This window comes from Octopus bimaculoides, chromosome Z (genome assembly GCF_046866305.1).
Source record: "Octopus bimaculoides isolate indiv1 chromosome Z, ASM4686630v1, whole genome shotgun sequence".
Classification (NCBI taxonomy): domain Eukaryota; kingdom Metazoa; phylum Mollusca; class Cephalopoda; order Octopoda; family Octopodidae; genus Octopus; species Octopus bimaculoides.
This window is the reverse complement of record NC_142944.1, coordinates 20544005-20569705: the sequence shown is the minus strand read 5'-3', so window position 1 is coordinate 20569705 and position 25701 is coordinate 20544005. Positions and strand designations below refer to the sequence as shown.

General features: G+C 37.5%; 2 protein-coding genes across 14 annotated transcripts in view; one reads left to right on the top strand and one right to left on the bottom strand.

Moving 5' to 3' along the window:
- LOC106867811 (synergin gamma) overlaps window positions 1–138 on the bottom strand; it is a 70462-nt gene extending 70324 nt beyond the window's left edge. For all 12 annotated transcript variants that reach the window (XM_089364947.1, XM_089364934.1, XM_089364945.1 and 9 more), the window contains exon 1: window positions 1–138. This exon is cut by the window's left edge. The gene's annotated coding sequence lies outside the window, so the exon portion shown is untranslated.
- A 14636-nt stretch (window positions 139–14774) lies between these two features.
- Window positions 14775–25701, top strand: part of LOC106867813 (mRNA export factor GLE1) — a 92097-nt gene continuing 81170 nt past the window's right edge. Inside the window, exon 1 of one of the 2 annotated variants that reach the window (XM_089364931.1) lies at window positions 14775–14960. In XM_089364931.1, coding sequence (XP_089221057.1) covers window positions 14877–14960 — 84 coding nt within the window. In that variant the 5' untranslated portion in view covers window positions 14775–14876. The remainder of the gene's footprint in view (window positions 14961–25701) is intronic. The other variant, XM_089364932.1, reaches the window with a different exon arrangement.

The window sequence follows — 25701 nt, the reverse complement described above, 5'->3', positions numbered from 1 at the left end:
GGCGAAGGTCGCCTCCCCCGTAAATTCATACAAACTGCTGCTTTTACAGAGTCGTTCCGAGGTATCCTGTAGTACAGGCTTTTGAATTAGGAAGAGTTTTAAAATTGGAAATAAAAGGTCTGATTCTTTTACGCATGCGTGGATTTACGCGCGCAGGCGCACACCTGTGTGTGCGGATGCGCGAAAACGTGCAACTTTCTAAAGGTGTTCCAACCGTGACCAATCCGCACTACAAAAGCATTCCGAACGTAACCATCCCGCCTTTCAAAAGTGTTCCGATCGTCACCATCCCGTTTTCTTTTTTTCAAGGTGTTCCAAACGCGACCATTCACTTTTTTTAAAAGCGTTCCATTTATGACCACCCCGTCTTTTTTTAAAACTTTAGGTAATGTACTTCCGGAAAAAATAGTTGAAAAAAAAAAGCAACGAAGAATGCTCATCTGCAGAATTCCTTCAATGACAAGTCTACTATATCAGAGCCGTCCTGGGGCTAAACAACTAACATCAGATGCGCACGCGCGCGTATGTGTGTGTGTGTGTGTGTGTGCGTGCGTCTGTGTACTTCTGTCACTCAGTGTGCAGCTCCATTTCTCGTCAATACACATAATTCGTTGTTAAATTTACATACCTACACAAGTGTGCCTACCCTATCGACTTAGTTTCTTCATAACTTTTCAGGAAAAATGAATAATCTTTTTAAATACGCTGAAAATAGTACAGATTACGATTATATCGAAATATGTTGTGTAAAAGGCAGCGAGCTGGCAGAAACGTTAACACACCGACGTCGACTTTGCCATTCATCCTTTCAGGGTCGATAAATTAAGTATCAGTTACGTACTGGGGTCGATGTAATCGACTTAGTCCTTCTGTCTGTCCTTGTTTGTCCCCTCTATGTTTGGCCCTTTGTGGGCAATAAAGAGATAAGAAACGTTAACACGCCGGGCAAAATGCTTAGCGGTATTTCGTCTGTCTTTATGTTCTAAGTTCAAATTCTGCCGAGGTCGACTTTGCCTTTTGGAGTCGTGGGGTCGATCTAATCGACTGGCCCCCACTCCCCAAAAATTTTGGGCCTTGTGCCTAAAGTAGAAAAGGAATATGTGGCGTAAAAGGTTTTCCGATAGTAGGGAGAAGCGTTTCAGAAAATTCACACAAATAGGCTTTTAGAAAAATGGATACTCTCTTTTTACTCTTTTACTTGTTTCAGTCATTTGACTGTGGCCATGCTGGAGCACCGCCTTTAGTCGAGTAAATCGACCCCAGGACCTATTCTTTGTAAGCCTAGTACTTATTCTATCGGTCTCTTTTTGCCGAACCTCTAGGTTACGGGGACGTAAACACACCAGTATCGGTTGTCAAGCGATGTTGGAGGGACACACACACACACATACATATATATATATATATACATATATACGACTGGCTTCTTTCAGTTTCCGTCTACCAAATCCACTCACAAGGCTTTTGTTGGCTCGAGGCTATAGTAGAAGACACTTGCCTAAGATGCCACGCAGTGGGACTGAACCCGGGACCATGTGGTTGGTAAGTAAGCTACTTACCTAACAGCCACTCCTGCGCCTATAGTTTATTTTATTTACTTACTTATTTATTTATTTTTGCGAAACTTTTTACAAATAACTATCAGAATGTGTAGATTACAATTATATCGGAAGTTAATATGAAAAAAAAAAGTAGATTTGTACGTACACTTTCTTTCGAAATTTCAAGTTTTACTTTGTAGATATATAAGTGTGTCAGTACGTTTTCTCTTTTCATTATAAATTCCGATATAATCATAATCTATACAATCTGAAAGGTATTTGTAAGAAATTTCATAAAAATTTATCCATTTTTGTGGATAAATTCCGGGCAAGTGTCTCCTACTATAGCCCTATAGCATCGGACCGAGCAAAGCCTTGTAAGTGGACTTGGCAGATGGAAAATAAATGAAGTCCGTCGTATATATATACACAGACATGACAGAAGTAGACACACTTATAATCATTAAAATTCATTTAAATCTGAAATTATACATTAAAATTATTTATTGACTGTTATAATGTGAATATTTAATATTTAGTAGGCATGCCCTTTGCATTTTTCAATACAAGGACCCTATTAGGCATGTTACTGATCAGATGACGAATATTCCCTTGCAGAATTTCTTGCCAAGTTTCATGCAGTAATCTCAAAAGATCTGGCTTTGAAGATGCGTTCTTGTACTTTTTATGAAGTGTCCTGTCCAATATATCCTAGAAATGTTCCATAGGGTTCATATCTAGTGACTGGTTTTGGCCATAGAAGCTTTTTAATGTCATTCTCATCCAACAAATCTTGGGTAATTTTAGCCGTGTGACAAAGATCCCCATCTTCCATAAATAAAGAGTTTTTTTAATCATTTCACCACTGGAGAAGGTTGGAAGGAGTCCTTTATGCAATCTGGACAAATATTTATTTGAGATAATGTTTCTCTCACACTCTATCAGCTCTCTCTCTCTCTCTCTCTCTCTCTCTCTCTATATATATATATATATATATATATATATATATATATATATATATATATATATATATATGTATGTATGTATGTATGTGTGTGTTTATGTATGTATGTATGTATTTATGTGTCTGTGTTTGTTCCCTCCACCACCACTGTCGTTTGACAATCGACGTTGGTGTGTTTACATCCCCGACACATAGCAGTTCGGCAATAGAAACCGATAGAATAAGTATTAGGGTTACAAAGAATAAGTCCCGGGTTCAAGTTTTTCCACTAAAGGCGGTGCTCCAGCATGGCCGCAGTCAAATGACTGAAACAAGTAAAAGAATATAGTATGCACTATTTATTCAGCTTTTCAGGAAAGTTATTTTACAATCAAACTGTAAAATTTCAAGTTTTGGCACAAGGCCAGCAATTTCGAGCGAAATTAATTACATTGACGTCGATTACATTGACGCCAGTACTCAACTGCTACTCATTTTTATTGAATTCAGAACGTAAAGACGAACGAAATGCCGCTAAGCATTTTACTCGGCGTGCTAACGATTCTGCCAGCTCGCCGCCTTATTCTAAAATCAAATATTAATGTGTTTTTGATGAGGTGTATGATCAGTGTAGTCGGTTTAATGTATTCCCAGTCAATGTCACTTATTCTAATTCTTTTCGTGTAGGGTTGAAACTAATCAGTTGAAATTAAAACCATAAATTTATTATAATAAATGCAAAATTCTGTCTGTCTGTCTGTCTGACTGACTGACTGGGACGCCTGCATCTCAGTCTACATTTGCTCTACATAGACATATTATACCTTTTTGGAATCAGGATGATCCCAGGATTGAAAATTTGCCCTTCACTTGGTTCTTGAACATCCAACATTGGCATCAGGTTTGGATGAGGATTTGTTATATGCTAACAGTTGCAAATTCAAATTTTAAAAGAACTCCAAAAGTTTGTTAATTTAAAAAGCTTTTCATTTAGACTAAATTTAAAGTAATACCATATTGGCAGGTACCAATAAATGCTTATTATTATTGCTGTATTTAGATTCTGGACCGCAATTCCAGTTAATCCTCTGCAGGAGCTAGCTCAAAAGTTCGCAACGGAGTGCGGCTTATAAGCTAGTTCAGTAATAAATTGTAGCTTTCCCTCTTGTCAGTCTCGTAAAATCAAATGTCATTTGAAACAACTGTAGCAGATCTCTATCTAAAGTTTGAAACCAGGGTTCGTTATTTCCAATAAATTTTTGATATATAAAAAATACACACAAACAAGAAAAAATCGAGCTGATGACCTCGTCGGGAAACAAACTAATGACATTCAACAAACACGCATAAGATTCATTGACTGACGTCAGCAAAATAACGCTGACGAAGGTTGTTGATTGCCTTTCAGTCAAATGTAACATAAACTAGGTAGCTCAGCGAGAATTAAGACGGAAGAGAATAGATCAAGTTTAAGTGCAGATCAGCTGGGAGAAAGGATTGAAAGTAGCAATTGTCACATGTTCGTGTCAGCTGCCAGGCATTCAACTGTTAACTGCTGCTAGTTTAAGAGTTACAAATTTGAACTGCTGCTAGCTTATGAGTTACAAAATAGCAGACGACACTCGCATTCCATTCTCTCTCTCTCTCTCTCTCTCTCTCTCTCCCCTTCCCTCTCTCTATTTATCTCTCTCTCCCCTAGACAACATTATATTTCTCTCTCTTCCTTAGACAACACTCTCTTTCACTTGGAGCACTTCGTTTCACTTTATGTCACATTGCTCCAGTCTACTCAGATCGGCAAAGATAAATATTAGGAGCGAGAGAGCGTTCGGTCAGCGTCAAGTTAGCGTGGCAATGTTAACAAATTAGCAGTATTTTTTTTTTATCTTTTACTTTTTTCAGTTATTGGACTGCGGCTATACTGGGCCACTGCTCTGAAGAGTTTTAGTGGAACAAATCAACCCCAAGACAGATTTCTTTTTTTTAAGCCTGGCACTTATTCTATCGACTTCTTATGCCGAGCCGCTAAGTTACAGCGACAAACATACCAAGCGGTGGGATGAGGGAGAAACACACGTGCACACAAATTATATATAAATATATATATATATATATATATTACTTTCCGCGCGAAAGCTGCGAACGGGCTTCTTTCAGTTTCTATCAATCAAACCCATTCAGACCTTGGTCGGCCTGAGACTATAGTAGAAAACATTTGTCCAGGTATCACGCACTGGGACTAAACCTGGAACCAAGTGGTTGGGAAGCAAGCTTATTAACACATAACCAGGGCTTCTTTCAGTTTCCGTCTTCCAAATCCACTCACAAGGCTTTAGTTAGCCCGTGACTATTGCAGAAGATATTTGCCCAAGGTGCCACACAGTGAGACTGAACTCAGAACCATGTGACTAGGAAGCAAATTTTTTACCACACTGCCATGCCTGTGCCTATAATCCAAAGACATTCGGACATGAACAAGGATATGTTTAAGAGTGGACTTTATAGGAAAGTTGGTTATACATCATTAGATGTATACCTGACTTTAATATATAAAATTATGAATATAACGGAACGCTGAACTCCAGACTATCAACTTAAACAACATTTATTCAGGTGGTAAATATATACATCTTTAGCTCTTGTTTGTTGTTACAGTTTCTGTGTGTGTGTGCATAGTTGTTGGGACGTTGTTATGTAGATGTAAGCGAGCTGTCGAGCGTAAGACCGAAAGATGGAGAGTGACAACTAAACACGTCCATGCTCTATTGCTGGCCAGCAAGAAAGAGACTGTCTCCAGAGTTGGAATGTTGGAGACACTGCTTGACACGTCCATGCTCATGGCCGGCCGACCGAGAAAGAGATAGAATAGAAGCGGGAACGCTTGGTTGTTTAATTCCACGCATGCGTGAGACTACGCATGCGCACGGCGTTACTACATCTTTATCCTTAACTCTTTTTTAATATTACTAAGCTCACCCAGTTATTAATAACTCCAGGTTAGGCTCTTAATATAATCAGAATAATATAAAAGCCTAGCCCAACGAAAGCACTTCTATGTGGTTATTAGAAATAACGGCCCAATCCAAGAAAAGAACCCATTGGATGTGATCTTGAGTGTTCTGTGATAAGCAAAATTATTATATGGTCACGACTGGAATGCTTTGATCATAAGTCTTCTCTCTGGGAAGACTTGCGAAATGAAAACAATTGAATTTATAATAATTACTTGCCGTGTTTACCGTTTTACAAAATCAAACTGGAAAATTGGACAAAACAGAGAACACAACGGAAAAAAATTAAAAAGAAAAAAGAGAAGAAAAAAGAAGAAAAGATAGAAAAAAAAGAAGGGGAAAAAAACCAAAAGACAATTCACCACCTTGAGTTGAAAAGTTAGGGGCGCTGGGAGACCTCTCCAATGGCTATTGAGATACGTTAGCATGCTTGCAGCGTTGCTGCGAGTGATGGTGAGGCTGATGAACTGGAACAGCCAAGCGCCCCCACGAGCCTCACCAGTTACCTCTGCAAGGCGAGTTGCCAGTGAAGTCAGGTATCTCGCAGTTAGTGGTCCGACCCCACCAAACGTCTCGGACACCACAGGATGGAGAATGTAGTTGGCCAACAGATCACAGTATTTCAGGATTTTGTTCCGCTCGGCCACAGAAGCTGTGGATTTCGCTCTGAACGCAGCATCCAGGATGTGAGAAGAAGCAAAGGAGTCGCTAACTGTGACATCCCAGACAAGGCATCTTGCCTTGCGACCAGGGGCACAGGGTGAGGCCGTCAGGTCTCTTCTTATCACATCGGGACAATCCAGATGGTTTCAAGATGGAGGGGATGTTTTCCCGGGGCCAAACTTCTCTTGACTATCAGGTTCAACTCCGTATGACGCGCGAAGCAACCAGCATTCAAGCGGCAAGAAAGGCCATGGAAGCCTGTGGAGTCGAGAAGCCTGCCACAACGACGGATCAAACCCGATTGTTAAAATTGCGTTTTCATAAATAACAGTAAACGCATTTGGGAATTGGAAAAAAATTTCAAGATAAACAACGAGTTGTCAAAACGAGATAGGGAACTTCATCGTCGCTCGACCTTACGAGAAACAGGAGCTACACCTCCTTTATATTACAGCTAACATCTTTAAAAAAAAAAAGAAAACGCAGGACACGTTAGATAATGTAGTAGAGATACTGTCTAGAAAAACGACGAGATTGTCGCTAGTAGTGACTTTGATCATAATCCGCTGAACCTGAACCTGAACAGAAAAGGAAGAAACTTTATAAATAAAATTAATAAAAATTAGAATAAATTTCAAGGGGACATAACTCTTATCAGAAACTACTAATGAACTATTTTCCTGGGTGGCATTAGAAATTGAAAAGATAAAGAAATCCTTGCCTGTTATTAGTCTAAAGTAATCCTGTATTTGCGAAGGGATCCTTGACTGAAAAAGAGTGCTCAAACGTGCACTACATACTCGAATGTTTCTTTTATAATGTTTCTTCCTTAAATAGCAAAAATTCAGCATTAATATCTTTTTTTTTCTTTTTACTCAATGCTATACATTTTACTTCAGGATCTATCATTTATCTTTTACTTGTTTCAATCATTGGGCTGCAAACAAATTATATTTGAACTCCACTGTTTTCTAGTCATACTTGAAAATTCGGCAAAGAGTTTGTCACAGAAACACACACGCCCTAATGCGGAGGACATCCACCCAATGGACCCTTTCCCATTCCTCAATATACAGTAGATTTCCTTGATGTGACCTTGAACTTGGTGTCCAGTAATATAGACACTTTAGGAAACCAAACGAGATGCTATCCTATATTAACACTGGTTCCTGTCATTCAGCCAAGAACTGGTAAAGGACGTCAGCTGAAGAATCTCCAACCTATCTTTAAGCAAAATCCGTCCCATAAATAATGAGGTTTTGGCTGCCAGCGATTTTAAGAAAAGGATTAGTTATACACCAGACCTTAACCCCTCCAAGAGAAAACGCCACCGGAAAATGTTGCAGTTAACACCATCCTTCTCTTTAAATGTTAAAACCCGTGTAGGTAAGATTTTCCTTAGTCAGTACACAAACACTTCCCTCGTATAAGTAGATTCAGTAAAATATTTAATAGGCGCACCCTGTGGGTTTCCTTTAGCTATGCACCCAGTGTAAAAAAAAAAGCATACTAGTATGTTGGCCCACACACTAAATCAGTCACTAACTTCATGATTAGGGACCTCAAATACTTATCTTGTCTCCTTTACCAGTTCAAAGACCCAATTACTGTATATATATCTCACCTCACCCCACTCTAAATACGAACGCGTCACAACAAATATGAAGTCTCGTCTTAATGCATGGTTTTTCCTGCTGAGTAAACATCTACATAACCAAGACCACATCACAAAAATTGGCCTATCCCTTTAGAATCAGAAAATACTTCACATCCTCTAAAAACAACATGACCATCTACAAGGTGTAGTTAGGACCACAACAGGATACTGCTCACAAAACTGGAACAAAGCTGCTAGTGTATATTTCTTATCCACACCCAATGAGAGTGCATCGGACTTATTGGAATAAAGTCATTCATCAACATTCTAACCATTATCTCACAGGTTTGCTGTCTCTTCTCTCTGACTTTTCTACTGCTACAGTAGTGGTTGCTGACCCTGGAAGCTAGTTACTGTCCTACATCACTCAAGCACTCCTAACTTAGCGGTTTCCTTTTATCACAACTTTTGTATCATTGATTATTATGCTACCAAAACGAGTTCCATTTGTGCATATGTTTTTACGGCTGCAATCAATTTGCAATTATTTTGATCAGCTCAAATATGTTTGGCTCATATTTGACCTATAAAAAGCCCGTTTTCACCCGGTTTGTGTTAGAGGAAGGTTCTCTCTTTAGGCATTACTCATTGGGGACTAACATATACATTTCAAGCTACTTCTCTCATCAGTATCAAATGACTTTTATGTTTTTACACCATTTTCTAAAGCGAGAATATTTCTCTGTGGCAAATCCCAGTGAAAATTATCTATGCCAACAGTGTATAAACTTAGACTGTCTTGAATTGCTAACATGTTTATGCAGTCGAATGCATTAGAAACAGTGCCGTCTTAAAGCATGAGCACACTGAGCAGTTGCCCGGATGCCTTACGAGTCTAGGGATCCAATTCTGATCTAGGAATGTTAAAGCTAGTAGTCAATGAATAAATATGGGGCTACTTTGGTGTGTGATCTACAAGGGAGATTACTTTAGGTTACTTTAGGTTACTTTTTAGTTTACTTTTCAATTTCTATAATGTGATCAGTGTCACAATGTGATCAGTGTCACAATTTTTATAATGTGATCAGTGTCGAGGCGAAGGTAGTTGCATTTTTACAAGAAACCAGCACTAAATTCACATCATTTCTTAAAAAACCCAGGAAGGTGCCACTTTGGCATGTGATCTACAATTTAGAGGGAGATTACTTTAGCTTACATTTTAGTTTACTTTGTATTAGTGCTACTTTCCGTGTGATCTGCGTGAGCAAATTTACTGTAAAAGAAAATTTTTGGTATAAGGTTGTCTTCCAATAGAACAGCAACGTCCTATCCAACAGAACTGATCTATGATGGAAAGGGCTTCAAACCTTTCAATGTTGCCTTACTTTTGTACATTTGTGTTAAGTACTCTGTCTTTCCTCAAGATGCTACAAATTTTGAAATTTCTTAGGTAAAGCTGGTCTAGTTCTCATCACATTGTTGGTTCCATGTTCATGTCTAACAACCAATTAAAGCAAAGGCAGAATCCCATGATCTGAGATGCATTCTGAGACCAGAATCTGAGAGGCATTTTTCCAAAAGTAACCTTTGCTTCTTCCATCCATGCGCTTATCTTCTTGCTTCAGCGGGTATTCTGTGAGCAGAAGACCTCACTGGTTAACAAAATACCGTACACGACATGTTAAGTGATTAAAATTTTAGAGATGCGAACAAATCATTATCGAAATTAAGTGACAATCCCGAAGAAAGAAAACACTCAATTTCAAAGTTTGTCACTCGCACAGCAATGCACAACCGTTTCGTTCACTTCTTCTTCTTCTTCTTCTTCTTCTTCTTCTTCTTCTTCTTCTTCTTCTTCTTCTTCTTCTTCTTGATTCCTTGGGGAACATAGGGCCGCAATATTCTTCCAGCGGACGCGGTTCTGGAGAGATCCTCTTCAGCTCCGCCCATGTCATTCCGGCTGCCCTCACCTCTGCGTCGACACTGCTGCGCCAAGACTGTTTTGGTCGGTTCACTTATCGCTTTCCCTGTGGGTTCCGAGCCAGCTTGGTGGCATTTGGTGCGGGCTTTCGTAGTGTGTGGCATATCCATCCCCATTTTCGTTTCTTGGTATCTGTCTCGATTGGGGCTGTCTTGTCCTGTCCCACATTTGTTCATCTGAGACGTCCTCTGGTCACCTGATGTTAAGGATGTTTCTGGGACATATGCTAGTGAATGTCTGGAGAAGATCCGGATCTTCAACACAAATGTTAAGTAAGTTCTACTTTATGGCTCAGAAACATAGCGAGTGACCAAGACTAACACCCACAAACTCCAGACATTCACTAACAGGTGTCTTGTGAACATCATTAACATCAGGTTCTCATCACTAAGAACGTAATTGTAGTAACGCCGTGTGCATGCGTAGTCTCACGCATGCGTGGAATTAAACAACCAAGCGTTCCCGCTTCTATTCTATCTCTTTCTCGGTCGGCCGGCCATGAGCATGGACGTGTCAAGCAGTGTCTCCAACATTCCAACCTGGAGACAGTCTCTTTACGTGTTTAGCTGTCTCTCTTCATCTTTCGAACTTACGCTCGACAGCTCGCTTACACCTACATACCAAACGTCCCAACAACTATGCTCACACACACAGAAGCTGTAACAACAAGCAAGAGCTAAAGATGTATATATTTACCACCTGAATAAATGTTGTTTAAGTTGATAGTCTGGAGTTCAGCGTTCCGTTTAATTTCTAATATTATATAGGAAAGTCAGGTATACATCTAATGATGTATAACCAACTTTCCTATACTGGTGACCCCCGATGTGATTCGAACACGCAGCCCGCTGAGCTGCAATAACCCACTTTCTATAAAGTGGTGACCCCGACGAAGAAACAAACGCAGCATGGACTCTGGACTACCAACTTATAACTGGTGAACCCGACTAAAGAAATGCGGCCATGGAGACTGAACTACTAACCAGCATCATCGTCATGACCAACACGATTCTACGATTACTACGCCACCAACAACTCCAACCATAGTCAACACGACTTACTACGTATTACCAACATCAACAAGCGCGGTTTTTATCTCGCCTCTGTTAGAGTGGATTTTTCCACTCACGATAAACAGACAAGAATTACAGCCTGCGACTTTCCAATTGTGTACTAAAAAAAAACTTGGTATAAAACTCTCACGTGTACTGACTTTCTATCTGCTGTGATATCTCACATACATATAGACGGCCTGTTTTTTATTATGTTCTTATATGTCGCATTCACACTCTCACATACACATACATCTTTTATGCACACAAAATATCTCTTGTTATTCATTTCATACGGTTGTCTTTTCTATCGTGTCATTACTGGTATTTACGAAATCTATGTTACCGTAGTATAACATAATTACTTGTATATCATCTTTGATATATATTTTGGTGTTCGACTGTGTGACACGTTTAAATAAAAGGAGGCCTCTGTTTTTCCATTCGTCACCATTTCTCCTTTTTGAGTTCGCACGGTCGTTTTTTCATCTTGGGTTAAGAAAATTTTCTTCGAGGTTTTCGCTAATGGCCGTACAGAGATTTGTCTGTCGACCGTCTGTAAAAAGCGCACCTCTTCAAACACTCATCACCAAGCAGCCTTTTCGCCACCAGCTTCGTTCAACCAAGATTACCACCGCGACGACAACAATTACTACTACCAACTACAAGCATTCCCCCCGACGTCGCCAAGTTTCAACAGGACATTCTATCTCCTTGTGGGACTCCTGTACGAACTGGATTTTTTCTATACAGACACTTTCACTTGTTCTGTGTTTTCACTCACACACACACTTGTGCACTCATATATTTACTTTCCTTTCAGGGAAAACAAACAATCAGACTTTTACATCGCGTGATTCCAGTTTCCTGGACAGTTGTCATCACGGTTGTTTTGTCATTGTCATTTCATTTGTACATTGCATGCATGTATCACACGAGTGTATATTTCATTTCTTTCATTTTTCTTTGTGTGTGTTTTGTGCTACATCTTGTGGGTGGTTTTCAGTGGCCATCCTGCCTCAGGCGTTCTAACAGATTTCATATTATCGTGCGTTTTCGCACTGGCAAGGGAGCCCTGTAGTAACGTCGTGCGCATGCGTGGAATTAAACAACCAAGCGTTCCCGCTTCTATTCTATCTCTTTCTCGGTCGGCCGGCCATGAGCATGGACGTGTCAAGCAGTGTCTCCAACATTCCAACTCTGGAGACAGTCTCTTTACGTGTTTAGCTGTCTCTCTTCATCTTTCGAACTTACGCTCGACAGCTCGCTTACACCTACATACCAAACGTCCCAACAACAATGCACACACACACAGAAGCTGTAACAACAAACAAGAGCTAAAGATGTATATATTTACCACCTGAATAAATGTTGTTTAAGTTGATAGTCTGGAGTTCAGCGTTCCGTTTAATTTCTAATATTATATAGGAAAGTCAGGTATACATCTAATGATGTATAACCAACTTTCCTATATAATAAATATTTTTATAATTACTGTATCAAATATATTAACATCCACTTTACTTATTAAATTTTCATGCAGTAGGTTTCCCTTGATATTTTCTTCAATCATTCAATATTTTGATGCCTTTAATAATTATGGACACTCTACAAAGCTCAGGTGAAACCACAATGGAATATAGCGCACACATCTGGGACAATGTCTACTGCTACTGTACACACGACACACAGACCAAAAAAGACTACCTAATGAGTATAATGTCCTTCACAAACACATCAGTTTCTAACACACGGACGCACTATCTCTTCTCTGAACTCCGAATGGCCTCTTTTCATAAGATCTTGCTAAACTCATTCTATCTCCTCTGTTCAAGAATTCCTAACCCACTCGTATCATTTCCTCTTATCATCCTTGATGTGTCCAACCCTGCAGTCCGGTTCTGCATTAATCACTGCCTTCCTCCCCAGAATATCACCTATCACTGTAACTCCTTCTTTGCTTATGCACTGTATTTTCTGTATGTTTTGAATTCCGGAGGTTCAAGAGGAACCTAAATAACCTCCTAGGAGGGCTTATGAAGGCCGCAGACACTGCTCTTTTCTTGAAACCCAGCAAGTTAAAAAATGAAAATGTGATTTTCCAACTTTGTGAAACGAATTCCTGAGTGAAATCAGATGGGGAGGAGGGTATTATAGAATTTTTTTTTAATGTAATTTTTAATGCCACAAACTAACGCCAGAAAGCCGAAAAAAGAAATAGGTATTGAAGCAATTATCCGGAGAAATCATACAATACCACAAAGGTTGTTGTTAATATGTGTAACGATAAAGTTTTTAATTTGTGTAGCGATACCTGTTATGGTGCAACGTCGAGATCGCCAGTTTGTAACGATAATAATTTGTTGTTATAACGCCATGTTGTAGGATGGAGTTTTAAGAAAGTATTTATTTACCGTTACATTACTATACCTTGTCTCGACGGACAGGTTATGATAACTCCAAAAGCATGCGAAGTAAAGTTTGTGTTTGTGTCCTCTTCATTGTTTAGTAGTAATTACAGAGAGAGATAGAATGATGTAAGAGAACAGAATTAGAGCTAGTGAGAGTTGTAGGGTGTAGGACGTTGCCTCACAGTTGCTGACAGTAAACTTCATTTCTCCCTCTGGCCAAAGTTCTAGCTGGTCAGCCAGACTTCATTCTCACTGAGTCGTCACCATGTGACTGGACTCGTTGAGTCGTCAGCGACTGGTGACTAACTGTTTTTGTTTTTTTTTGCTTGGGGTTTTCTTGCTTTTATAACTATCTAGAAGGATAGACATATCATTGAGAACAATAGATTTAGTTGGTGATCTTGTTATCTCTATTCTAGCTTTTGGTGGTCTAGGAGAGGTTAGAAAGGGTCAAGGGGTGAAGACATTATTTCGGCCTAGCTAAAGTCATCTGGAAAATGAAAAACTGCTGCAACAGAAAAACCATTGTTTCACCGTGGGAAAAGTTCTGTTGCAGTGTTAATTTAAATTTGGCTATAGTGGATCGAATCCACTTCATGCATGCAAGATCCACTACATATGCCTGATGTGGCGGAACAGTCTTCTTTTAGGTATATGGCTGTTCAATTTATTTCTCTCTGCCAGTCTGTCTGTCTCTTTCTGTCTCTCCCTCCCCTCTCTCTCTTTCTTTCTCTCCCTCTCTTTCTCCTGCAAATCACACCTTAATCTCTCTCTCTCCCCTCTCTCAGTAGAGAGAGAGAGGGAGAGAGAGATTAAGGTGTGATTTGCAGGAGATTTGGTAGTTATTTCTACCAGAATTAGCGACCAGATAAAACCCCAGCCGTTGCTTGATCAATTTTGATGTTCTATGATAAAAGTATTCCATCCATGACTATCTCAACTTATTTTCTGAAAGTACGTATCCAGTACTACATCATCCAAATGTGTCCTTCCTTCTCAAAACAGTTGTTTTAAGTTTGGGGGGAATTTGACAGCTATTTCTTGTAGATCGATTGGTCACGTAGAGGCTCTTTGGTAAGATTATTGATTGTTGTTTGGCTAGATTATTGATTGTTGTTTTGGCTCAGATAAACTGATCGAACAGACCTTTAATTCTAGATCTTTGATCAAGAACATTCATACATTAAAGCCATGAATATTACCTCTTTCTCTTTCCTTCGAGTTTTGGGATAGCTGTCCCTCGAAACCCCAAATGTCGTTGGAGAAGAGAGAGGGAAAAAAGAACGGAATTGAGAGGCAAAAAAAGTTGAAATTCTTTTAGTATGCTTGTATGAAACACAAGCATACTAAAAGGAGGAAAAACAACTTTTTTTTTTTCATTTTCTCATGAGGTATAAGACTTCGAGGACAACTATGCCAAAACTCCACATTTCTTTCTTTATTTATTTTTAACAATAGAACTACATTGTGACATATCGATTTCGAAGACGATCAGGTATAACCCAAAGAAGATTCAGCTGCTGTTTCCAGCAGCAATAACATGACCACAGGTTCTCCCTCCTGGTTGTCGTGTTGTTCGTATGGGAGATAACTCTGGCGGAAGTAGAATTAACGAAAACAAAATCCCATCGGTTTTTGAAACGAGAGGCATTTTTCCAAAAATACTTAAGCACCGTGATGGAGACGATGGCAAATAGTCTTAAAAATTCCCCCAAAGGACAATTAATATATAAAAGAACTACAGATGTTAAGCGATTACTGGTATATATACAATTTTAATTATGATTATATGTACTGCAATTTAATTTTTTTCCTTTCTCTTTGGTGAAATACGTTTGAATAGTAGGCAAATTGAATGATCAGGGCAAAATGAATAACTTCTAATTTCTTGTTTTCTCTTTACTTGTACTGCATCATTATTTTGTACCGTTGCATCATCTTTAGGAGTTAAAATTGGTCAGCATAGTTGTTGTTGAAGTTGAGAGAGTTTGTAAAAAGTGTTTGAATCAAAGTCAAAAATTCAGTTTTTAAATCTCATTTTGCAATCCTCACATCCTCATTTGTATATGTCACTAATGATGCTTTAATTTCATAATATATTGCTGGTATTCATTAATGAGAATCCTGTCTTCTTGAAGATTGAAAGGCTGTCTCTTAATTTCTGTGAATCTTTTCTTTATCTGTTCTTTTTTTCGCTCAAGATTGCCATGTATTTCGAATTTGGCGGTATAAATCATTGGAGCCTTTCGATCTTTTCATTGTGGCCGGCACATAGGAAAAATAATTTTTTGTAACTAAACACTTTCAAATTTCGTATACTGGTAGAATGTGTCATTTAAAACATCATTTATTCTTGGCGTTTTTAAGGAAATTCTTTATTTTCGAAGTTATTTCGTGTTAAAGTCGTCGTATTTCGATAATTTGAACTAATCAATGACGTCTATTGAGGTGAAAACAATTACTGCTGTGGTTTGTCAACAAGACGTTCTGGCGGTTTAAATTTACCTTTTCACTGTTATTTATGACATCGTTCGTGCTGGTTTTAGTTTTAGGGTTTTAGGATTAGGGTTAGAGTTTTAGAGTTAGGGTTAAAGTTTTAGGGTTAGGTTAGGGTTAAAGTTTTAGGGTTAGGTTAGGGTTTTTTTTCAGCTACTATTTTCGGAAAGACATTTTTGCTCCCCTCCCCCTCCAATTTCTTCATTTTTCACATTTTTCGTAACTCTAACCCTAAAATCCCAACCCTAACCTGACCCTAAAGCCCTAACCCTAACTCTAAAACCCTAACCCCCTAAAGCTAAAACCAGTACAAACGCACGAATGATGTCATAAATAACAGTAAAAAACGAAACATATACTGCCGATAGTTTTTGCTGACAAACAACGGCAGTAAAGGAGAGGCATATTTGCCTCCACTGATTCAGTTGCAAAGTGTTGAGTAAAGTTATTTGGTTCCAGACCTCTTTTGAGTCTTTTTATTATCACTGGGTCACACATAGTCCCCGATGGTAACATTGATTTCAAGGCCTTCTAAGATGAGTGACTGATTATTGAAAGACACTTATAGATTGTAAATTTATTCTGTTCAGTTACTTATCAGTATAGTGGTCATTTGCAAACTCCAGAGGTGACATTTTCATTTCCTCTTACCCCTCACGTCACACAGTTGTTAATGTTTCAGTTGGGTCACGCCCTTCCAATTGCTATAGATCCGTAATGCATCTTACGTCTGTGCCTGTCACCTGTATGGTGAGGAATCCTACATTGGGGAGTAGTAACAACTAAGTTAGGGTAGCTGACTGCTTATTGTGATCATTCATCTTTTGCTTTCCTGTAGCTTTGCTCTCTTTTACAAACCCAGTGAACATACATATATTTCCTATTTCAAAGAAATTCAAACAATACATATTACACACAAGTTAAAAAGATTCCCAACAATTAAACTTCTCTGGTTGACATTAATACACCCATCACCAATAGGAGCCTTAACTCCCACATTTTAGAGCTCCATGACCTCCATTTTTCAGGAGCAAAATCCTTTGAACTGGTTCCATAAGACTGGAATTTTGGAATCTGCGCATAAAGATCAGTAGTATGGGATACATGTGTCATGATTAGAATTTTTTTAGGGTGTGTAAAGAGGGAAAGAATCTTCATCTGCAATTTTGATGAAATTCGAATCATAGGTATTCCACTTCATTACAGAACATATAACAGAAAATTCTAACTCTTCAATTGCATGTAACACCGGGTAGCTCTGCTAGTTATATATATGTTTATATGGTGCAAGACAGGTGAGGTGCAAATGGTGTATTAGTTTGGCGCTCAAGAAAATAAGAAGTCTGGCGTTTTGAGCCTATGTAATGGTTAAAGGTGTATCAGAATGTGTCGACGTAATGACATTAATTTATTGTTTAAATCATTTATTTGCTGTTGGTATACACAAGTTTTCATGACATTTGTTGTCAACTGCTATGAGTTGAAATGAATAAAAACAGGATACATCTGTGGATGTGATGTGGTAGAACTGAATGTTTTGTGTCTGTGCGTGCGTCGTTCATCTGAGAAAGTAGTCAGCTATCTTGTGAGTTGTCTCTTCTTCATGAGCCTTTCTGCCTGTCCCTTTGCTGACCAAAGTATTTATAACAGCCGTGGCTGCTAGAAAGACAGACATACTACAGGAGAGATTGTATCTAAATAGGTCAGCTCCTGTCCATTTGAACTTCGCCTGACATGGCTGAGGTCAAAGGGAAACCATTTATCATTTTTTGACAGGACAAGGAAAATTCCTTTTGGGCCTGTTGGTTCGTGGTGGCTCAGACGAGCAAGAATCCTTAGATTTGGTTTCGAATCTAACCTTAGAGGAAAGAAGTGTTAGTTTTTACACTACCCACCTTCTAGTGAGAAAGCCACAGAGATCGAACGATATTGTAAATGTGATTTTGTGTGTAATGCAGGAAAAATTTATACAGTGTATAAGTGCAGGAGTGGCTGTGTGATAAGTAGTTTGCTTACCAACCACATGGTTCTGGGTTCAGTCCTACTGCGTGACACCTTGGGCAAGTGTCTTCTATTATAACCTCAGGCCAACCAAAACCTTGTGAGTGGATTTGGTAGACGGAAACTGAAAGAAGCCCATCATATATATGTATGTGTGTGTCTGTGTTTGTCCCCCCAACATCGCTTGACAACTGATGCTGGTGTGTTTACATCCCCGTAAATTAGTGGTTTGGCAAAAGAGACCGATAGAATAAGTACTAGGCTTCCAAAAATAATGTACCTAACTCAGAAAGACACACACACACTGTGAGACATATACACACTCATACACTTACATACATTCACAGACAGATACACAATATACAAAATGAGACAAAGTCATCGTCGTCGTCGTCATCATGGTTAAAATTAAAAGTATAAAAGTGAAACTATATCACATTACAATATACATGTTATTGTTTCACTTTTATTCTTTGAGCTTTGACACGTAATATGGAACCTATGCCAATGTTGTGTTGTTTTAATCCAAAAAATTACACGTTGACACTCACAGGGTCTCATAGTATTACCATGTAAAATTTGATTTGATTTGGTTGAGCCGTTTGAGAATGCATTGGGAACAGACAGAGAGACAAAGGATTTGAGTCGTTTGAGAAAACATTGAGAACAGAAAGAGAAACAAAGGATTTTATATATATATAGATTATTATTTCAAATTTTTGCCACAAGGGCAGCTTGTGGGAGGTGGGAATGAGTTAATTACATCGACCCCAGTGTTCAACTGGTACTTATTTTATCAACCCTGAAGAGATGGAAAACAAAGTTGACCTTGGCAGAATTTGAACTCAGAACATAGCAATGGCTGAAATACTGCTAAGCATTTCATCCAGCACGCTAACAATTCTGCCATCTCACCACCCTTAATAATAATAATAATAATAATAATAATAATAATAATAATGGGAGTGTTATCATGTACATTGTTTTGTCTTGGTATATAAGATGGGCTACAGCAAATATTCTGCTCAATAGTATAGATTTGCTTGTCAGTTGTTTGACTTTAACCAGTTGAGCATGTCCCTTAGTGGCTGATGATATGTGCATCTCTGATCACAAGCAGGAGTAGTGGGGAAGCATCATAGCCATGTGTTGAGAGGAATTCTTTGGGGTTTGGATAATTCACTTTTGGAAACATGGGTGTTTTGCTCAACATCCTTAAACAAACCTTATTCAGGGATCTTTTGAGTGGGATGGGCTACTCGATCTGAAGAAAATTCTAACATGGCCCCACTTGTAAGGTCATGTTTTGTTTCTCTTGATACGAGATCACCATGTCACGCACATATGGTTGTGATGCATGTGCTTGGTGTACCCTTATCGGACGGATAGTCATGATGGGTATAATGGGTTTCGTATATTTTACCCCATTGTCACTTTGATGGCATGAACTGCTCTCTCACTCAATAATAATAATAATAATAATAATAATGACGGTGATGGTGGTTTAAAATTTGGGCTCAAGGCTAACAATTTTTCAGGGAGAGGGTAAGTCAATTAAATCAATTCAGTACCTAACTGATACTTAGTTTATCAACCCCGAAAGGATGAAAGGCAAAGTCAACCTCGGTAGAATTTGAACTCAGAATGTAGAGACAGACAAAAAGCATCTTAGCATGTTAATAATTCTGCCAGCTCACCACTTAAAGATGCTAAGTAATATTAATAACAACATACGATGATGACAATTATTTACAAGGCCAGAAATTTAGAGGAAGCAGACAGGTAATTAAATTACACCCAGTTTTTAACTGGTACTTTACATTATTAGTTCTGGAACAATAAATGACTAAGTTGACCTCATCAGGATTTGAACTTGCCACATAGTGAGTGGGAACTAAGTAATTCTAGAATTTATCCAACATTCAAATGATTCTACCTATCCACTACTGCAGCAATATTAATGATTCTTAACATAAGCACAGTGCTATCAATTTGAGGGTAGGGAGCAGTTGATTATATTAACTCCAGTATTTGACTAGTACTCTTTATTAATCCCAGAATTATGAAAAGTGACTTTGACTTCAACAGGATTTGAACTCAAAATTTGAACCAGAACAAACATCGCAAGGCATTTTGTTCAATGTTCTAATGATTATGCCTAATAATAATAATAATAATAATAATTAATTGTTTCAAATTTTGGCTCAAGGCGAAGGGCTAAGTAAGTTACATCGATCCCAACTCTCAACTGGTAGTTATTTTATCGACCCCAGGATGAAAGGTAAAGTCAACCTCAGCAGAATTTGAACTCAGAACATAGTGACAGACAAAATACCACTAAGCATTTCACCTAATATGCTATCAATTCTGTCAGCTCACCACCTGAAATAATAATAATAATAATCATAATAATAATAATGATATTAATAATGTACTTTCAGTATACTTGTATATTGTTCTTATTGCCAAGATGGGGTTTTTATAGTAATTCAAACATATGAGATCCCTGGGAGGCAGGGAACCATGTCCTACTTTCCACTTTATTTTAAACTAGCAGAAATACCCAGCGTTGCCTGGGTTAAAGAGTATAATGAAATCTAAAAACGCCGTCTAGACTACGCAACCCTCAACTGTTAGTAGCTACGATACCATATTTCTACATTAATAACTCTCCAATCCATGCCAGCATGGAACATAGATATTAAGTGGAATGCTAGAAGAAAGTTTTCAACTCATATGTATATAAAGTAAATACACGTAATTCAGAAACACGTTTTGTGTATTTAATTTCGTAACCAAACAAACAGGTACAGATTATAAATAATGAAAGGCCAATTTTGGTGATTCATTTGACAGAGGTAGTAGAGAGACAATGCGATGATAAATCTGAGGTTGGATCTTGAAAGTTTGGATGAATGCTGCCTCAGTTAAATCTCTTGTGGTTCCAAATGATGTCATCTGTAGTACAGTGTCGTATTGTCTAATTTTGTTTTGCAAATGTTAGGAATCTTGGTCAGTTGATGATAACAGTTTCTTCAATAGCTCTGGAGGTTGGGATTGTGGAATTGTTGGGAATGTTTTTAACTTTGGTGTTATATGTATTGCTTGAATTTCTTTGACATATGAAATATATGTATTTTCACTGGGTTTGTAAAAGAGAGTTGTATAGTTCTCGAGTTTTAGGGATTCACACAGACAGACAGACACACATTCTCATCTTTATATATAGAGATATATATATACACACACACACACACCCAAACACACGTATATATATGTATATCAATATAAATATATGAAAGTCAATGAAGTTTCGTAAAAGAAGGTGATCATGTACATACTTTCTTGCTGTTGTGATTATAACACCTCGTTGTAAACAATATTCCTTGTTTTCCCTTGTGGAGCATATGCAATAGGTTTTTTTTTTGCTGCCCACTCTTGAGCAGCCAACATACAGTTGTCCATGTGAGAAGCGGGGCTCTTCCAAGAGAAGACCAGCTACAGACAGTGCTCATCTGTTATGTCCGGGTTAAAATTTCATCAACATCAAAAATATATGAATTTTCATGGGAGTTATGGCCGTTATGCATAGAATATAATTTCCAAATTGCAGACAAAATTTACAATCGATAAATGTCTTAGAACAACCAGTCTCTCATCTGGGAAGGCCTTGAAATCAATGTTACCAACTGGGGACTATGTGTGTCGCAGTGATAATAAAAAGACTCAAAGGAGGTCTGCAACGAAATAATTTTACTCAACACTTTGCAAGTGAATCAGTGGAGGCAAAGATGCGTCTCATTTACTTGACAATTTATGCACCACATTGCAGAAATCACAATGTAAGTATATCTGAAAGGGTAGTCTTACACTGTTGTACCGTTGAATTACAAATAATGCTCATCTGTTATGTTCGGGTTAAAATTTCATCAACATCAAAAATATATGAATTTTCATGGGAGTTATGGCCGTTATGCATAGAATGTAATTTCCAAATTTCATAAAGATCCATTCAGTACTTTTGACGTAGTTTTGGATAAGAAAACAAATGACTAATGTGTGTGTTTGTGTCCATGTGTATGTGTGTGATGGGTGTATATATGTATAGATATCTGTATGCATGTATATATATATATATGTATATATGTGTACATATTACATGTACATCTATATATATATATATACATCTACACATATGTATACATATACATGTATGCATATAGATCTATATCTATATATATATATCTATACATATACGTATACATATACATCTATATATATACATATACATCTCTCTCTCTCTCTCTTTCTCTCTCTCTGAAAGTATCTGTCATTACAGTCTCGAAATGTGATTGTTTCAGTTAGAGGAATAACGTGTACATATACATCTATACGTATACATATACATCTCTCTCTCTTTCTTTCTCTTTCTCTTTCTCTCTCTCTGAAAGTATCTGTCATTACAGTATCGAAATGTGATTGTTTCAGTTAGTGGAATAGTTTCATTTTTAAAGTGAAAGTATTTCACATGAGTGTTTTTGTTTCACTTTCGACACGTAGGAGATATTATGTTGCCGTGGGCTCGAACTCTGGAAGAAGTTAAAAAATTTTTTTGACTAAAACACAACTGGAACCCTAAGTAAGGCATCTGTAAAATTTGAATGAAATTGGTTGCATAGTTCTCGAGTTTTAGGGATTCACACACACACACAGACAGACAGACACACATTCTCATTTTTATATATATAGATTACTATCATTGTTTTTGCCTACCACTTTTGTGGTACAGCCAGAGCAACAATTAACCACCTCATCTTTTAATGCTCTGTGTTTGTCTTGAATGAACATATCAATTGCCATGTTAGACTTGGTCAGTATTTGCACTGGATTATATGCCATTAAGTTTGGACTCCCATATGAGAAGAACTGGTGGGAGAAGGGCTAGTTGAACATGTCCCCTAGTGACTAACAATATGTGCATCTCTGATCACAAGTAGGAGTAGTGGAGGAGAATCATAGCCATGTGTTGAGAAAGATTCTTTGGTGGTATGAGTAATTCACCCTTGAAAATGTGAATGTTTTGTTTATCATCCTTAAACAGCCCTCATTTAGAGACCTTTTGAGCAGAATGGGCTACCCTACCTGGAGAAAATTCTAACTGGACCCCTCCTGCAAGATCATGCATTGTTTATTTTGATGAAATGAGATCATGTCACATACATATGGTTGTAATGCATGTGCTTGGTGTACCTCTATTAGACAGGTTGTCACAATGGATATATTGGGCTTTGTATATTTGTACCCCAATGTCTCTTGTCACTTTGATGGTGTATGCTGCTCTTTCACTCGATAATACTAATAATCAACCTGTGGCGCATGATAAATATGAGTTGAGGACAGTGCAGAATGGGTAGGGGAAGGAACAATGGAATAGTATAATTAAACAAGTTGATAAGAAAAGGATGAGAACAGATGAGGAGAAAAAAGAAAGAGAAAGAAATGACCTGTGGTTCAATAGTGTTGCAGGAGAAAAGGTGTAGTGCATGGAGATAGTGAGAGTGGTGGAGAAGGAGAGATGATATGGTGAGTCAGAAGAATGATCAATATAAAATACGGGTGAAGACAATATTAAGAATGAAGGATACCAAGTGAAATGGTTCCAGGTAGAGAGAATAATAAGTATATCAGGGAAAAGCTGGTGAAGTATGTATGTATGCTGAGCTTTAACTGTGGAGGGTACCTGTGGAAGGGGTAGACCTAGGAAGATGTGGTGAGAAAGGATCTTCAGACAATGGATCTCACTGAGGAAATGATAAGAGACTGGGAGATGTGGCAATTTGCTGTATTTAGTAAGACACGTCGAGCTAAGTAGAACTGCTGTCTTCTACACATACAGGCTTGTCCTTTCAGGTGCCAGTGCCACATGAAAAGCACCTGTACCAATGTTATGTTAAAGCACCCATGTTGGTGCTGCGTAAACACATCCATGAAGGTGACATATAAAAAAGCACCCAGCACACTCTCTTAAGTGGTTGGCATTAGGAAGGGTATCCAGCCATAGACACCATGTCACAACAGGCATTTGTAGTTTGGGTAGCTCCATGTTAAATGACGATGATGATAATGATGATAATCGCACATGCACACACACACACACGTTTGTTTTTATAATATAATAAAAAACAATTTTACATTAAATTGATAGATTATTCAATACATTTGGTAGAGTCAGTGACTTTGAAATTTCAACCAGCTAAGTCATCATTGAATATATATATATATATATATATATATATATATATCATTGTTACTTTTTATGCATGTCATTGTTAAATTATATATAGAAATATTATTGTAACATTTTGTACACGTTATCATGGCATTGTATACATATTATTATAATATGTATGTGTATATATATATATATATATATATATATATATATATAAAAAAATTTATTAATAAGGGTAGAAATTGATATCAATTCGGATATATATATATTATATATACTAGCAGTTAAGCCCGGTTTCACCCAGTCTGTTTGGATGATGTGACTGTGATTGTTTTCGGTTAGGCATAATCTATAACAGCGTTTCTCAACCTTATCATTTTGGGTCCCCTGTTTTGATTGGAGCCTCCAGCTGTATGAAAATTTCGTGACTCCCACCCCCTTGTCAGAAAACAGCTTCAGGAGTTGTGAAGAACGAATTTGTACGTAGTCTGTTTCTGAGAGCTATTCTATTGGACCTCTGTCTAATCATTAAAACATTGATTTAATTATGAACATAGAAAGAAATTATACATTAATCCCTATTTTGGTAAGCAGTGGTATCCTTAAAAATTTTATTTGCAGAGAGCAGAAATTGAAAGAAGATATATGAAATGGACATGTGTGCGTACGTGTGTGTGTGTGTGTGTGTGCGTGCACGTGTATATGTGTTTACGATAGTTGATTTATGAAAAAGATTATGTTAAATTTTTGAAATGCAAATATGTGAATGAAAATTAAGTTCAGACCTACATGGTAGCTAAACCTGGTAGAAATAGCAGCCAAATCTCCCTCAAAACATCCTACTGTCTTAATCCGACAATTCTGCCTATTATGTAGTTAGAATGAGAAACTGTAACTAAAGATTAATATTATTAACTCCACAAAGAGGTGAAAGAAGAGAGACAGCATAGTGAAAGTTTTGGCTGACTGTCATCCTGTACTACCCTTGTTGCTAGCGAAATGGTATATGCCAAAAAATAAAACCGCATTCCAATCTATGCATCTATCTCCACGTGTGCCATTTTTCATGCGAATCCACCCAGCCGTTTGGCTGTGAACCTCAAGACAAGAAAGAATACAACAATCGTCCATGTCCAATTTATATTATATATATATATATATATATATATATATATATATATATATACCATTTAATAATCCGAATGGAGGCAATCCAAGCGGAAACTAGAGGAACATAGTTAATAACCACACAAAATCCAATATAGATGCATATTCTTCTACGTTAATAAAATCAATATAAAATTCCAAATAATATAAATATAAAAATACATATAAATGGATAAATATCAATATGATATATAAAACACTGTGAATTTAAAATTTAAAAGTTACAATACATTGGTGTAATAAAAATTTGATACGGTAAAACATTAAAAAGACGTACTAAAATACCATGAAAATATTACAAAGATTTAAAAGTTTCATCTAGGGGCCGTTTCAGAGATGTGCCAAGTAATATGATATATATTTCATATTTTTATTTGCGAGTATTGTTAATGTTAACAATCTTAAAATAAAGCAGTGTATTTCATATATATATACACAGAGTGCATAAGATATTGAGGACAGATTTATGTTTATAAAAAAAATAACAGATAATAACTTTATTTATCAAAAAATGAGGATAAAGATAAACCTCCTTTTCTATGATGTTATTCAATAAAGCGACCTTCAGCTTCAACAACTGCTTCTGTATAAGATCTAAATCATTTA